This window comes from Festucalex cinctus, chromosome 15, assembly GCF_051991245.1.
Source record: "Festucalex cinctus isolate MCC-2025b chromosome 15, RoL_Fcin_1.0, whole genome shotgun sequence".
NCBI classification, from domain to species: Eukaryota; Metazoa; Chordata; class Actinopteri; order Syngnathiformes; family Syngnathidae; genus Festucalex; species Festucalex cinctus.
Window position 1 is genome coordinate 22954617 of NC_135425.1, and position 16181 is coordinate 22970797.

General features: G+C 40.3%; 2 protein-coding genes across 9 annotated transcripts in view; one reads left to right on the top strand and one right to left on the bottom strand.

The window, feature by feature from the left end:
* The window catches only part of LOC144002359 (uncharacterized), a 25923-nt gene extending 17368 nt beyond the window's left edge, over positions 1–8555 (top strand). For 3 of the 5 annotated variants that reach the window (XM_077497547.1, XM_077497549.1, XM_077497551.1), the window contains 10 exons: positions 4130–4278; positions 4367–4545; positions 4853–4985; positions 5061–5149; positions 5309–5759; positions 5858–5989; positions 6068–6217; positions 6643–6868; positions 6934–7018; positions 7917–8555. In XM_077497547.1, the coding sequence (XP_077353673.1) occupies positions 4130–4278; positions 4367–4545; positions 4853–4985; positions 5061–5149; positions 5309–5759; positions 5858–5989; positions 6068–6217; positions 6643–6868; positions 6934–7018; positions 7917–8186 (1864 nt within the window). In that variant the 3' untranslated portion in view covers positions 8187–8555. The remainder of the gene's footprint in view (positions 1–4129; positions 4279–4366; positions 4546–4852; positions 4986–5060; positions 5150–5308; positions 5760–5857; positions 5990–6067; positions 6218–6642; positions 6869–6933; positions 7019–7916) is intronic. The other 2 variants (XM_077497550.1, XM_077497548.1) reach the window with 2 other exon arrangements.
* srek1 (splicing regulatory glutamine/lysine-rich protein 1) lies at positions 7681–16030 on the bottom strand. Of its 4 annotated transcripts, XR_013278711.1 has the most exons (12): positions 15691–16030; positions 15389–15522; positions 12357–12472; positions 11239–11385; positions 10993–11171; positions 10664–10794; positions 10477–10576; positions 9986–10087; positions 9850–9918; positions 9666–9771; positions 9256–9468; positions 7681–8286 (listed from the first exon to the last, which is right to left on the bottom strand). XR_013278711.1 is itself a non-coding variant. In XM_077497552.1 (11 exons), the coding sequence occupies exons 1-11, from the start codon at positions 15816–15818 to the stop codon at positions 9358–9360; spliced, it is 1323 nt and encodes a 440-aa protein (XP_077353678.1). In that variant the 5' UTR covers positions 15819–16030; the 3' UTR covers positions 7681–9357. The 4 variants fall into 4 exon arrangements, 3 of the variants coding, with proteins under 3 accessions (XP_077353678.1, XP_077353680.1, XP_077353679.1); XM_077497552.1 differs by having other exon boundaries at positions 7681–9468; XM_077497554.1 differs by lacking the exons at positions 15389–15522; positions 15691–16030 and adding exons at positions 13095–13209; positions 13642–13885 and having other exon boundaries at positions 7681–9468; positions 12357–12471.
* Between the last annotated feature and the right edge of the window lie 151 nt (positions 16031–16181).

Here is a 16181-nt window from a genome sequence, read left to right on the forward strand (position 1 = left end):
AAACAAAAAAACAAAAAAAAAGCCTTAGTATACATGGTCGTTTTTTTTTATAAAAAACGCCTTACTATACATGGTCGTTTTTTTTTGTTTTTTTTTATAAACGACTTACTATACATGGTCGTTTAAAAAAAAAAAACGCCTTACTATACATGGTCGTTTTTTGTTTTTTGTTTGTTTTTTTTAAACGCCTTACTATAATACATGGTTGTTTAAAAAAAAACGCCTTACTATACATGGTCGGTCTTTTTTTGTTTTTTTTTGTTTGTTTTTTTTAAACGCCTTACTATACATGGTCGTTTAAAAAAAATAACGCCTTACTATACATGGTCGTTTTTTTTGTTTGTTTTTTTTTTAAACGCCTTACTATACATGGTCGTTTAAAAAAAAAAACGCCTTACTATACATGGTCGTTTTGTTTTTTTTTTGTTTGTTTTTTTAAACGCCTTACTATACATGGTCGTTTAAAAAAAAAAAAACGCCTTACTATACATGGTCGTTTTTTTTTTTTTTTGTTTTTTTTTTAAAACGCCTTACTATACATGGTTGTTTAAAAAAAAAACGCCATACTATATACATGGTCGTTTGAAAAAAAAACAAAAAAAAAACGCTTGACTATACATGGTCGGTTTAAAAAAAAAAAAAAGCCTTAGTATACATGGTCGTTTTTTTTTTTTTTTTATAAAAAACGCCTTACTATACATGGTCGTTTAAAAAAAAAAAAAAAAACGCCTTACTATACATGGTCGTTTTTTTTTTTTTTTTTTTTTTTTTTTAAACGCCTTACTATACATGGTCGTTTAAAAAAAACAACGCCTTACTATACATGGTCGTTTTGTTTTTTTTTGTTTTTTTTTTTTAAACGCCTTACTATACATGGTCGTTTAAAAAAAAAAAACGCCTTACTATACATGGTCGTTTTTTTTTGTGTTTTTTTTTAAACGCCTTACTATACATGGTCGTTTGAAAAAAAAAAAAACCCGCCTTACTATACATGGTCGTTTTTTTTTTTTGTTTTTTTTTTTTTTTAAAAACGCCTTACTATACATGGTCGTTTAAAAAAAAACGCCATACTATACATGGTCGTTTGAAAAAAACAAAAAAAAAAAAACGCTTGACTATACATGGTCGGTTTAAAAAAAAAAAAAAAAAAAAAAAGCCTTAGTATACATGGTCGTTTTTTTTTATAAAAAACGCCTTACTATACATGGTCGTTTTTTGTTTTTTTTTTTTTTTAAACGCTTACTATACATGGTCGTTTGAAAAAAAAAAAAAAAACGCCTAACTATACATGGTCGTTTTTTTTTTTTTTTTTTTTTGTTTTTTAAAAACGCCTTACTATACATGGTCGTTTAAAAAAAAAACGCCATACTATACATGGTCGTTTGAAAAAACAAAAAAACAAAAAAAAAGCCTTAGTATACATGGTCGTTTTTTTTTATAAAAAACGCCTTACTATACATGGTCGTTTTTTTTTGTTTTTTTTTATAAACGACTTACTATACATGGTCGTTTAAAAAAAAAAAACGCCTTACTATACATGGTCGTTTTTTGTTTTTTGTTTGTTTTTTTTAAACGCCTTACTATAATACATGGTTGTTTAAAAAAAAACGCCTTACTATACATGGTCGGTCTTTTTTTGTTTTTTTTTGTTTGTTTTTTTTAAACGCCTTACTATACATGGTCGTTTAAAAAAAATAACGCCTTACTATACATGGTCGTTTTGTTTTTTTTTTGTTTGTTTTTTTAAACGCCTTACTATACATGGTCGTTTAAAAAAAAAAAAACGCCTTACTATACATGGTCGTTTTTTTTTTTTTTTTTTTTTTTTTTAAAACGCCTTACTATACATGGTTGTTTAAAAAAAAAACGCCATACTATATACATGGTCGTTTGAAAAAAAAACAAAAAAAAAACGCTTGACTATACATGGTCGGTTTAAAAAAAAAAAAAAGCCTTAGTATACATGGTCGTTTTTTTTTTTTTTTTATAAAAAACGCCTTACTATACATGGTCGTTTAAAAAAAAAAAAAAAAACGCCTTACTATACATGGTCGTTTTTTTTTTTTGTTTTTGTTTTTTTTAAACGCCTTACTATACATGGTCGTTTAAAAAAAAAAACGCCTTACTATACATGGTCGTTTTGTTTTTTTTTGTTTTTTTTTTTTAAACGCCTTACTATACATGGTCGTTTAAAAAAAAAAAAAAAAAAACGCCTTACTATACATGGTCGTTTTTTTTTTGTTTTTTTTTGTTTTTTTAAAAACGCCTTACTATACATGGTCGTTTAAAAAAAAACGCCATACTATACATGGTCGTTTGAAAAAAACAAAACAAAAAAAAACGCTTGACTATACATGGTCGGTTTAAAAAAAAAAAAAAAAAAAAAAGCCTTAGTATACATGGTCGTTTTTTTTTTATAAAAAACGCCTTACTATACATGGTCGTTTTTTGTTTTTTTTTAAACGCCATACTATACATGGTTTTTTGAAAAAAAAAACCCGCCTTACTATACATGGTCGTTTTTTTTTTTGTTTTTTTTTTAAACGCCTTACTATACATGGTTGTTTAAAAAAAAAACGCCATACTATACATGGTCGTTTTTTTTGTTTTTTTTTTGTTTGTTTTTAAACGCCTTACTATACATGGTCGTTTAAAAAAACAAAAACGCCTTACTATACATGGTCGTTTTTTTGTTGTTTTTTTTGTTTTTTAAAAACGCCTTACTATACATGGTCGTTTAAAAAAAAAACGCCATACTATACATGGTCGTTTGAAAAAACAAAAAAACAAAAAAAAAGCCTTAGTATACATGGTCGTTTTTTTTTATAAAAAACGCCTTACTATACATGGTCGTTTTTTTTTTTTTTTTTTTTTTTTTTTTTTTATAAACGCCTTACTATACATGGTCATTTAAAAAAAAAAAAAAAAACGCCTTACTATACATGGTCGTTTTTTTGTTGTTTTTTTTGTTTTTTAAAAACGCCTTACTATACATGGTCGTTTAAAAAAAAAACGCCATACTATACATGGTCGTTTGAAAAAAAAACAAAAAAAAACGCTTGACTATACATGGTCGGTTTAAAAAAAAAAAAAAAAAAAGCCTTAGTATACATGGTCGTTTTTTTTATAAAAAACGCCATACTATACATGGTTTTTTGGAAAAAAAAAACGCCTTACTATACATGGTCGGTTTTTTTTTTGGTTTTTTTTTAAACGCCTTACTATACATGGTCGTTTAAAAAAAAAACGGCATACTATACATGGTCGTTTGAAAAAACAAAAAAAACAAAAAAAGCCTTAGTATACATGGTCGTTTTTTTTTTATAAAAAACGCCTTACTATACATGGTCGTTTGAAAAAAAAACAAAAAAAACCGCTTGACTATACATGGTCGGTTTAAAAAAAAAAAAAAAAAGCCTTAGTATACATGGTCGTTTTTTTTATAAAAAACGCCTTACTATACATGGTCGTTTTTTTTATAAAAAACGCCTTACTATACATGGTTTTTTGAAAAAAAAAAAACGCCTTACTATACATGGTCGTTTTAAAAAAAACAAAAAAACGCTTGACTATACATGGTCGGTTTAAAAAAAAAAAAAAAAAAGCCTTATTATACATGGTCTTTCTTTTTTATATAAAAAAAAACCTTACTATACATGGTCTTTTTTAAAAAAAACCAAAAAAAAACGGCATACTATACATGGTCGTTTGAAGAAAAAAGAAAAGATGCCTTGCTATACATGGTCATTTTTTTTTGTTTTTTTTTTAAACGCCATACTATACATGGTTGTTTAAAAAACAACAACAACCCACCATACTATACATGGTCATTTGAAAAAAACAAAAAAAACAAACAAACAAAAAAAAAACGCCTTACTATATATGGTCGTTAAAACAAAAAAAACGCCTTAGTATATATGGTTTAAAAAAAAAAACAAAAAAAAAACGCCATACTATACACATGGTCGTTTGAGAAAAACAAAAACGCCTTAGTATACATGGTCGTTTTTTTAACGTCGGGGTACTGGCAGCGGTCGCTGCTCGGGCCCTAACTATTGAAAAACTAACAAATGAACAACAACGAAAAACAAGCAAAAATTTGGATTGAAAATTTTGTGGCCTCCAACAGGAACGACAAATTCTGCCAAGTGTATAAGCCCGTGAGCAACCCTTTAACCGACATCCCAGTGTTCGAGGACAACTTGACTGTGGAGGTTCTGGAGCAGGTCGGGTCCAATTGCTCCAAATATAACTTCACGGAACATTTTAACAACCTGCGTAAGTTCTTCCACCATCTTTCGCTCACACAGATTTTTTTTTTTTTTGTTGGAGTTTCATGTTTTGTTTCACGTTGGTCACGTTTCAGTGCGCTGCGGTCCTCCGCACCGCGTCACCTTCAGGCGATACCCGGCCAATCGCGTTGACGTCAGCGCTCGGTGGAGTGAGGAGGACACCAAGATCGTCGCATCTGTCTGCGTGCGTTACAAAGAGGTCACAGACCACCACGGCTACGCTCATCGCCATGACGACGGACTCTGGCAGCAGGTTGCTAAAACAGCTAACGGCAACAATTCAATGTCCACTGAGATGTCCGTTTGCCGGCTTTCAAGATGTGAGATCTCGATACTGCATATTGCTAGCGACTTGAAGGCGACTTATGCTTTCTTACATTTTTTTTTTGTTCCATTTTTCTGCGGTAATTCAGCTTCCTCTTTGGCTTATCAGCTCCATCAAACGTCCTTTGTGTGTGTCTCGCTACACGAAGTAGTTTGTTTCAACTTGAGAAAAACGTGCACAAATTGGACACGACATTAGCTTGCCCAAAAGTAATTTCTATCATTTTGTTGTGCAGGTGTGTTGCCAGGGTGCCACTTGTCATCTGCCGGGTGTGAAGGGCTCGCCGGTGCTTCAGGTTCAGGTGGCTTGCAACGTCAGCGACAAGTGCTCTCAGTGTCCGTGGGGCCACGTCTACACGCTCCCGCCAGGTGAAGCATCATCTTATGTACATTATAAACATCATGTTTTATTATTATTATTATTACTTATCCACACATCATCAGAGCTGAGGCAGCCGCCACTCAACCTCCACGTGGTCGAAAACAAGATGGCTGACAAAGGTGGACAAAGGATAATCTCTCTGACGTGGACGGTATGGTTATAGCGCATAGCTAAGCATCAATATAGCAATATAGCTAGCATAATTTCAGCACAGCATAGCGCGATTACCTAGCATAGGAAAACAACAATGTAGCATTGCTTAGTTGAGCAAATTACTATCTATTCACATTAACGATTTTTATATTTCCAGTTCTCCGAAGTACGCGCCAGCTTCAAAGTGTCCGTGGCCAAGGCGTCAGGGGAGCCTCCCGAGCAGGTCTTCACCGTAGCGCGACCGCCCGTCACGCTGCTGCTGTCCACATCCGTCTTCCGCGTCCACGTCAGCGCTGTCAACAACGTCAGCGTGTCTCCGGCTGCCAGCATCACGCTGATGCCGCCGCACGGTCAGTCGAGTGGATGTCGGCCATTTTGGCCTCATGTCAGCCATTTGGTGAATGTTACAGAAGACGACGACAGCAGGCTGAGCGTGCGTGTCCACAACCAGACGTCCTTCAGCGTGCTGTGGAAGGACGACTTGGTCAGGAAGTACAATTGCTTCTGTCTGGAGTGGAGCGCCACCTTCGGACCGCGCCCGACACACCGGTCATATGAATCCTTCTACGAGGATGTCAACAACAACTGGACGCTGGTCGATATCCCAGGTGGTGCTGTTAACGATTGTGTCTTGATATGACGCTCTTCCGTGTATTTGGAAGCAAACTGTGCTACCTTGACTTAGCGGTTCGCTTTGCGCTTCCAGAGCGACTGCGGGCGTTCACCAGCTACGACGTGTGGCTCCACGTGCGTGACGAACAGGACACGTGCAACCTGAAGCGAGTCAACAACAGCGAGGCCACCTATGCCAGAGCACGGTTCTACTTCCTGGAAGGAAGTGAGCATCAGTTGCGCCAAATAGCGAACATGTCAGTACTGATACACAAAAGTGAACCTGAGACCTTTTTGTCGTTAGCTCCGGCTCGCGCTCCCCCCAACTTCAGCGTGGCGTCCGCCACATCGTCCTCCCTGGAGCTGCGCTGGTCAGCCATCTCGCAGGAGGACCAATGCGGGTTCCTACTGGGCTATGTGATCTACTACACCGAGGACCGGCAGCCGGAGAGAAGTAGGATCCGAGGCTTTGTTATCAACCTTCCAAAACAAAGGTTTCATCAGGAAAATAAAGTATATTTGTATCTGTTTTTGTTTTGCAGCAATTGGCGTTAGAATATAGCTAAATTTCATCATTATTCACATTCCTGGTGAAAACACTGACAAAAAGAGCTTGTTGCAACATGTCCTGGCTGATTTTATACTCTGCTGACCCCTGCTGGTCGTTCTTGTAATAACTACCATTGCTTTAAGTCACCTCTTCATGTCAGAAGCTGCATCGAAGCGTTCTGTATGCTCTTGCATACAAAAACGTGTAAATACGTTTTTGGGAGTGAAGGACAAAGTATTAAAAAACATGTGTACACGTTTTTGGGTTTGAATGAGTTAAGGTTGAAAACAGGGGAACATTTCCATGTGAGTTGTTATATTGTCTTCCAGATATCAGGGTGGAGGCGTGGCGCCGCAATTATACGCTGGAGGGTCTCCGTAGCGGGACAGTGTACCAGGTCCAGGTGTCGGGGTTCACACGGGTCGGGCCAGGGAACCGCAGCGCCACCCTGGTGGTGGAAACGCAGAGTGGAGCTTCCTTGAACCGCACGGTGCTTCTCACCATCTCCATCCTTGTCGTGCTGACTGCCATGTTGGCGACCCCCTTCCTAAGAAGGTAAACGCTACACACAAATAGGGAAAATGCAACATGTCCACCTTGTCTACTTCCTGACCACCAAGCAGGGCCAAAGTGGCCTTTTGGCCAAACATTCCCAACCCGGAGAAGAGCAAATCCATGCAGAGACTCAACGCACCCACGCGGCTGGTAAGTGTCCATTGTCATGATGACAGCATGAAGTTGGCCATCTTGAATCCAAACGGCCATTTTAGGCTGCAATTTTAGCAAGTCAGTCCCTGAAGTCAGTTTCCTTGATCAGCCTGAAATTTGCCAGTTACATCTTTGACTCGTGGACCCACACAATAAAAGAAAAAAAGAAAAAAAAAGAAAAAAACAAACAAAAAAAAAACATCAGTTTGCAGTCTGTCATTTTGGCTCTTTTTGAAATTGAAAACTAAAGTGAAAATGTCCATTTTAGTCTTTTGCCATCATTTTGTGGTTCATTTTAAAGGGATATTTACTTATTTAGCCATTTTTGGCAGTAAATGTGATATTTTCATTATTTTTCATGTACAATTAGTACCTTTAAAAACACATTGTGCAACTTGCTGTCGACTGAAAATGACATCACAAGGGCTCAAGTAACCATTCACAGCCCAGCTTGTGAATGTCACATGACCAAACCTTTTCAGTCGACAGCAACTTGCAAAATGTGTTTTTAAAGGTACTAATTGTACGTGAAAAATAATGAAAGTATCTAATTATAGATAAAATATTAACTTTGTATTGCTTTAATGCGCTAAATAAGTGAAGTATCCCTTTAAATTTATTCCGGTATTGCTGTAGAGAAATAAACAGTTATTTGGGAATTGTCGTTTACTTCACTTTATTACACTTAAAAAAATTGTACATATATTTTAAAAGAAAATACAATTCATACCAATACTAAAAACAAAGCATTTCAAAAAATAAAAACTAACAAACCTGCTCTAAAAACTAAAAAAAAAAAAGATTGTAAAAATTAAAAACGAAATTAGAACTAACCATAGTGAAATATCAAAACTCTTCTAACCCTGCCGATTGCTTCCACTGTTGAATTTGTCAGCTCCTTCAGTCCGCCGCCGACTCGCTCAAGCTGGAAGAATGCGACGCGGTGAGTCTGCTCGTCGTGGAGCTCCGAGCGCCGCCGGCGCCGCCCAGGCGCCAACAATCGGCCCGCGGCCGTTCTGCCGCCGTCGTCGAGGAGCAGAGCGCTGCCAACTCCCACGATCCGCTCTTGGCCGCTCCCTTCAGCGGATACACCAGCATGGACGTCATCCAGCAGCTGATGATGATGTCGGGCGAAGGAGGACGCTCAACGCGGGCGACTACGTGACACAGTTTAGCGTCGAGCGCGACACTCGCTTAACGTTTGATGGGACATGGAAAACGCGCATTTGTCGTGATCCGGTAATAAGTCCAATCGTCCTCCAGTCCTGCAGGGGGCGACGCATGAAGCACAAAAATACGACTTGTTTACAAATGCTTCTTTTCTTTTTCTTTTTTCTTTTTTTAACTAAAATGTCACGTCAAACAGAAGCTTGTGTACATGAAACAAATTTACAATCACAGCAGTGCTCTTATAAAAAACAGAAAATCAAATTTGTGGACTTTTGACTCAATACTGCCTTTACTTTCAGTAACTGATGCTAGCATTAGATGCTAACCATGCAAATAAACTTAGACAAGATTTTGTACAATCGCATCATAGGCACTTCGCGTCACTTCCTTGTTCTAAACACATCCACACACTTTTTTCTTTTTTTTTTTTTTTTTTTTTAAAACAGCGTCACGACAAATCAAAGTAAAGGACAAAAGCTGGTTTTTACCCCAGTGTCACTCTTCTGCGTGAAAAGTACAAAAATGGGACTGGCTGGGGGGTGAAATCCTGCGGTATTATCAGACTGGACGGAGGCAGCATGTAAGTTTTTTTTTTTTTTAAACACCAAAACCCCCTTTCACACTGCTCCTCAATGCTGTCTTTTTTTTTTTTTGCTGTTGCACAATGAAAGGGCTCAGAAGTTTTAACAGAGTTGCTGTTCTGCGTGAACGTTACCAAGTTGGAATGTCGGAACTTGAAGTTGACGCAATTGGCCAGTGTTGGAGGACGTACCAGGGCTTTGTGTAAGGAGATAGCGTAAAAAAACGGGGCTGGGGTGTGAAGTTTAACCAATTTCCTCTTTTTTTTTTTCCTACACTTTCACAGCTGCGCAACAAAACAAGGACAAAAAAAAACATCAAAACGTGCCCACAAAAACATAAAAACAGGAAATAAAGCCGCCTTGTACACGCCGCGTCACGAGATCGTGTGTTTCCTTCCTTTCACGCCGCCAAAACGGGCAAGTGAGGCTCACCGTTAACCTCCAATTTTGTGATCGCGTGCCCAAGATTGGCAAGACACCTACCGCCATTTCACACGCTCGCCGCTTCTTCCCGACATGCAAAAATTGGACTTTGTGGCGCTTCACTTGCCCTCCTGGCGGGGGGGAGCGACAACTTAGCCGGCGTCAAACGGACGCGTCGTCGCTGCGTGACTTGTGGACGCCGTTGTGCTGCGTGAAGTGGGGCGAGCGGACGTCCTCGGAGGACGAGGCCTCTCGGTCGTAGTCCCGTCCCATCTGAAACAGTCCACACAGTGTCACTGTTGTAGCCCCTTTCACACGGCACATCAAAATCTGGCCTTCTTGGTTCCATTTTGCAACCAAGGAGCTATGTTGCAGTAAAGGGGAGGAGCTTCTATTCGACAGGGCTCAGTGGCGCCATCTTGTGGCATCTATAGGTAATTATATTACCGGTAATACTGTGTGCGACTTGCCTTGTGCGTTTTCTTGCCTCTCGGCCGATCTTCGTCTTTGCGGCTCCTCTTCCTCGAAGAAGAGCTTTCCCGTGCTTCCCGGCTGCGTTCCCGACGCTTTTTAACCCTGAAAAGACCCAAAACAGAGCAAAGTGTGATCGTCTTATTCTGTTATCGTTTTCAAGTTTAGTTGTTTATGCTTCACCTTTTCGGCGAGGGCGACCGGGCCCTTTTCAGGGGACTTCTGGAGCGCCCCCGACTTCGCCGGCGGACCCTGTGAGTGACGCGTGATGTTAGCGTAAAAAACGACTTCCTTCCACAGTGCGACATTTTGGACCCACCTTGAGCGGCTTGTGCTCCGCCGCCTGTCAATGGAGCAAGAGCGCCTCCCGTGGCCACTTCGGGAAGCGCGTGCGTCGTTCCTCAGCCATTTCTGCGGGGGCCTGGAAGTGCAAAAATTGGTCACAAGGCCGAGACCACCAAATTGATCACCAAATTGATCACCTTTTTTCCCCACTTTTATGTCCCTTTATAATAAATAAAAACAAAATATATATATATATGTATATAAATAAAAGTTAAAAACAAAACACGATTATTTTACAGAGAGAGAGAGAGAGAGTTTTTTTTACATTTTTGAATTCTATTTTTATATCCATTTTTATTTTCACTTTTATTTACTTTTTATTTTTTTTATTTTGGCAGTTTTGGTCCACCACAGGTTCTGTGAATACTCAAAGATGAAATATTGTACTTGTATCTATCTGGAAAAAAAAAAAAAAAAAAGTGATCCTGGCATTATCAAAACCCCGCCTCAATTTGAGCACCTCACCCGTGTCTGGAGCGCGACCTGCGCGAGCCGGAGCGTGACCGCGATCGTGACGGACGGCGCGATCGCCCCGAGTGCGCGGCGTAGCGTTTCTCTTTCTCCGCTGCGGATGAGAGAAGACGGCGGCCGGTTACCCCGACGGCGACGGTGCCGGACCCCCGGGGGTTGGCAGGGTTTTCCGGCGTGGTACCTGGCTCGATGGCGGCGGCGATGGTGGACTGCGCCTCCCGCACGCGCTTCATCACACTCTCCAGCTGCTTGGCGGCGGCCTGCGGCGTCATCTCGGGGGGCTTCACGATGGCGTTGTTAGAGTGGTTCACCCTGATGATAAAACATTTTGTCTTGTGCAACCAAGCAAATCAGATTCAAATAAAAAAAAAATCTCGCATGCTACATTAGCTTGTGCTAGCGTGTTTCGACTAGTAAGCTAACGTAATGTGAAGGTGGTTTGTTTGTATTAAATAATTTAACTATTGAATGCAGTAACATGGATTAATGATTGTGTGCAAGCTCGCGTACTTGAGGGGCCGGTCTCCGAACATGACGCCGTTGAAGTTGAGGGCCCGGGCGACGGCGTCCTGCTCCACGAACTCCACGAAGGCGAAGCGCGTGGGCTGCGTCTCGTCGCCCGCCATCCGCACAAACTTCACGTCGCCCACCTGCTGGAAGAAGTCCAGTAGCTGCTCCGCCGTCGTCGTCTGCAAAAGGGACCGACGACGTCGTCTCATGGAGGGGATTGCGTTGGGCCAATTTTTTTTTTCTCACCAGCGAGTTCAAGTTGCCCACGTAGACCGTCCTCCTGATTTCATCCACCTTGGAGGGGTCCACGTTTCCCATGAGGGGGGGCTGTGAAAGCGAGGAGGCGGCGGGGTCCAGGGTGGCGTTCACGTGACCCACCAGGGGCAAGTTCAACTGCGTGTGCCAAAAATACCACATGTGAGAGGTGTACATGACCAAAAACAGTTGTTTAGATTTGAGTTGAGTATATAAATGATGGAGCTGTGTACATAGTAACTTACAGTATGCTAATGCTAAGCTAATGTCCTTGCTTTCCATCAGCTTTGATGGGAAAGTTGCCCCTGCTAACATGGCCGTCAGATTGGTCCACTTTTGAGCCTGCTTAGTCTAATCGAATGCTGCATTCGATGGAAGTCGGATTTATCCCACTCGCATCGTCCCATTCTGACCTCAAAGCGTTCGAGGCAAATGTAAACAACCAAGATGGCTGATTCTGATAAATTGTTTGTTGTTCTGGTTAATGCAGTCATTCCGAATTGCGTTGTTATACGAACCTATGTTAAATAAATCAAACTAGCAATGTATAAAGATAAATATCAGTTTTACATCTTCTAAAGTATATTTTGTCATTTATGGTCTGTCTGCCCATGGGGGTCACCATTATCGAGTGACGTTAGTCCCCGACTTCGTAACTCAAATCACCAAATTCAAAGGGGCGTTCCCGTGCACACTTACTGGTATGAGGTCAGAAAAATCCGACTTCCCATTTTCCTTGAATGCAGCATCACTATCATAACAAGAGGCCAGTGCAAGCCAGAAACAGAACGATTTGAAGTTTTGTTTTGTGCCGTGAGATTTTTTCCTCAAAAAATACTAGGGATGTAACAATATTGGCAATATCGTCGTCTTCATGGTCACGATATTTAAATCTGTTAAAAATGTCAGGTTGATTTCCATTTGTGCAGTTCTAGCACCCTCTGGTGGCTGTTTTTTTTTTTTTTTTTTTTTTTAGTGCAGTTTAATTTTCATGAGGGATGTTTTGGCCCTTCTATGATTAAAATGATAATTATCGTATCGTCATATTTGGATATTGTTACATCCCTATAAAATACTTGCCACGATTGAGGATCTCGTGTTCGACTCACATTCTGTAGCGGGGCAGGCGCGGGGATGGGGAGCAGCCCCCCGCCGGGGAGCAGGCTGTGCACGGGGGCGGCGGGCGCCAACAGTGACAAGGCCTTGGCCTCTTCCGGAATCTTCCCTGTGGGGTACACACAAACAGCAGCTGCTCCAAAAACAGCCATGTTTTGAGGGAGAAGTGGTTACGTGTATTTGTGTGTGTGTGTGTGTGTGTGTGGGGGGGGGGGGGGGGGGGGGGGGGGGGGGGGTCAAGACAAACAGTAACCACAAATCATCTTGCTGCTTTCGTCAGCAGGCTTGGGGTGGAGCAGGTGCCTGTACCATCAAGCACGCTGTTGCCATGGTAACAGCAAGTTGCAAAAAAAAAAAAAAAAAATCTGTAAGATAAGGTATTTGCAAACCGATTCCCATCTGTAGGCGTAAACATTTTTATTTTTAATTTTAATTACATAACAGAATTAGAAATGTTATAACTTAATAGTAGTCGGTAATACTGTTAAATAAATGAATGCAAGATTCTGTCCACTGGCTGTCATTATCTGCCGAATGAAGTGGCTGATCTATTCTTGATATTTGTGAGCTTTGTCGCACTAGTCAGCGACGTTGGCTTGGTGATACAGACCCGACGACCGCACCGCACTTTGTCACACATCGCCATCAAATAGAAAGACTAAATGGCAAACATCCACATGAGCTAGGATCATCTGAGCGGACTTGACAAGAGGTCAGAAGATGTTCTCACTCTCTCTCTCTCTCTCGCTTTCTCTGTCATTACAGCAACGACAAGAGAGGCAAGTGTTAGTCATCCTCCCGCTTAGCATCCCGTCGCATCATCATGCCGACTCAACCACAAACAAGCTGCAGCAGGAGAGACAGAGAGAGAGAGATAAGGGGTATATGGGGGGGAGGGAGGGTTGGACAATAATAATAATGATAATAATAATAAGACAGCAGTGCCTTGACTTATTTAAACCAATCCACAAAACTTTGACGAAAGTTGACAAGCTGAATGCTAGCAACGTGAAACGTCAAGAGCTAACGAAATTAGCATCGCTATCGCAGTTGTGATATCTGAACACAAACGACTCACATAATATTCACAGGCACGTTTTCGAAGTTTATACATTGCGAAAAACGACTAATATTACTGCAGCTTCGTTATGACAGTCTTCTTTGTACAGTATGTGTATGAAAATGCCCCCTAGTGGCCGATTAACTTCCTGTTAAAAATGGAACTCATCAGTCAAGGTACCGCTGTAATAAAAAAAATAAAAACAAATATAAACTCACAACGCTTCAGAGAGAAAAAGGAAGAAAGAGAGAACCATATTTTCTGAGATAGAGACAGCAGAGAATGGACAACATGGGGGGAAACAAAAAAGTATGAAAGTCAAAAACAAAAAAAACAAAAAAAGAGACAAGGTGTCCATCTTGGAGGGCTCCTGGTCACATGATCACTGACGCCTCGTGGGGCGCCCCCCCGCCCGTCATCGAGGACGGTAGCGGCCTGGCAAACATTGCCTCAATGACTCAGGCTTAGTAGTGTGGTCGTGTATCTGATATGCACACATAATCACACAGAAAACAAACAAAAAGCCAAATTAATCACGGCCGTCCAGGCAGCAACGTGTACTTTATGTGTTGCTGACAGGGGGGTGGGGGGTAGGAGGAAGAGAGGAGACAAAAAAAAAAAAAAAAGGGAGTGGGGGATGGCGGGGTTTAGTGTTCTCCCCACACAAAAACAGGTGAGGACAAACTTTGATTTGTAATCAACTGTGAATAGGTTTGCAAAAGGGATGTGGGAAATTTCCATGGAAAGTAAAGCTGGAGAATCTTGTGAATATTTAAAAAAAAAAAGAAAAAAAAAAAGGAAACTTTCCATGGGAATCAATTGGGAAGGCATCGTAGTCAAGCATAAACAAAAGCATTTAGTCTTGACATCATCAGCAGACATCCATGCAAAGTAGACAGATTACAGCACCTTGATTGCTTCGTTTCCCCCCATTTCACGCAAAAGATAGCATATGTAAAGATCACTTGCGATAAAAAAAAAGAAAAGCTAATTGTTTAAATTGCTAAGTATTATGCCATATCCCCAAAACTATATTTAATAATTTCCTTTTATCCTATTAGCATTGAAAATTAAAATATCAACAGAAAAAAAGGTTTTAAGCAGATAAGTATCAAAATAATGAATAATAACAATAACAATGTACACTGCATGCTTTAACAATGTGCTATAAAAAAAAATATGCTGTATGGCGTCAAGTATTGCCACAATTTAGGTGGCACTTCTAGCCATCTCATGTTCCATATTTATACTGTGAGAACGAAAAATAATATTGCGGAAGTGACTGACAAACGCGGCCAACCTGTATATTGTACAGAAGTTGCCACCTCTCTATTGCGGTGACATAATGTATAAAAACTGTGATGGATTCTCACCAAAATGTATGTTAGGCATGTGCTCATAAGTCTGAAAACATCAGAATAAAATTCACAATATATTTTTTTTTATTCTATTCACATCTTAAAGTGTGCTCTCAGACTTGCCTTGTAGAAAAAAAACAAAAACAAATTACATCACTTAATGTTAAAAAATGTGACAGATTGTCACCAAAATGTTTGTGTACTTGTGTCGACGTGATAATCCTAGTCTGAAAATATTAGAAACAATATTTTAGATGATAATATTATACACATGAACGAGGCAACCCATACACACTCATTCATGGACAACTTTAGAGTCTCAAATCAACCTAACTAACATGCATGTTTGTGGAAGAGTTCTCGGAGAAAACCCACACAAGGAACCATGCTAACCACTAGGTCACAAAATGCTGCTTTATAGGAAGTCGTCGCACAATCTGTATCAAAATTATTGAAACCGTGGTTTAAAAAAAATAAAAATAAAAAAATGACTCAGCACCCACGCAATGGGACTGACGTAACATCTACGACGTGTACATATAAGAGACTGCCACACGTCAACCACAAGAGCGAATAGTTGAATCAAAGGGAAGGTCATCGCACTCACCTTCAGCACATGGCACAACTATGAGGGCTCTGTCAATAAAAACCGTGTTGGTGAGATGCTGCGCCACACCAACACTGGAACATTCTCGATACTTGACATAGCACACTTTGGACGAGAAAGACAGAGCGGCGTTGCTGTAGGGGGACAGAAAAACACAAAAAAAGAAGAAAAACGCATTAAACATTTAAAACAATAAACCGTGACGTCGTTATACACTGATTTTATTTTTAGCGACGACCGGGCGCAGGCCGCACATCCGCGGTGTCGCCTGATCCTGGCAAGCCGCCGAACGTCGTTCTTACTCGGGCGGGTAGAGCCGCAGCTCCTCGATGTCCCCCAGGAAACCGAAGAGAGTGCGCAGCTGCTCGCCGCTTACCGCCGACGACAGATTGGTCACCTGGACGACGGCAGTCCCGGGGATCCCGCTCATCGCGATAAAAATACGTATTTTAATTAAAACCCAATAACGTTGAAATTCGCCGAATAATTATTCGTCTTTTTTTTTTTTTAACCTCGAAGGAGGAAAGATTCGCTGGCTTGTTCTGACTAGAAAGTTGGGTGACCGAGCAACGTTGAAGTACACTACCGCCCCCTGCAGGTGGAGGCCGGCACAAGACATTCGGCGAAAAAAAAAAAAAAGAAGTAATCATTACTTGCGTATCTCGACGTTTTCCAGTGTTTAATACTGTACACTTGACTTAAAAAAAGAAAAAAAATTCTACAAAAAAACAGAAGAATAAAAAAAAAGAATGAAAATTACTAACATTTAAATAGAAATTACCCAACAAAACAA

Bases quoted from the DNA above. Each gene is read 5' to 3' on its own strand.
- srek1 (XM_077497552.1), bottom strand. From the start codon at position 15,818: ATGAGCGGGATCCCCGGGACTGCCGTCGTCCAGGTGACCAATCTGTCG. The intron at 15,523-15,690 runs GTAAGAACGACG...GTCCCCCTACAG, and splicing joins CTGCGGCTCTACCCGCCCGA to CAACGCCGCTCTGTCTTTCT. The intron at 9,469-9,665 runs GCAAGTCGCACA...GGACTGTTTCAG, and splicing joins GAGGCAAGAAAACGCACAAG to ATGGGACGGGACTACGACCG.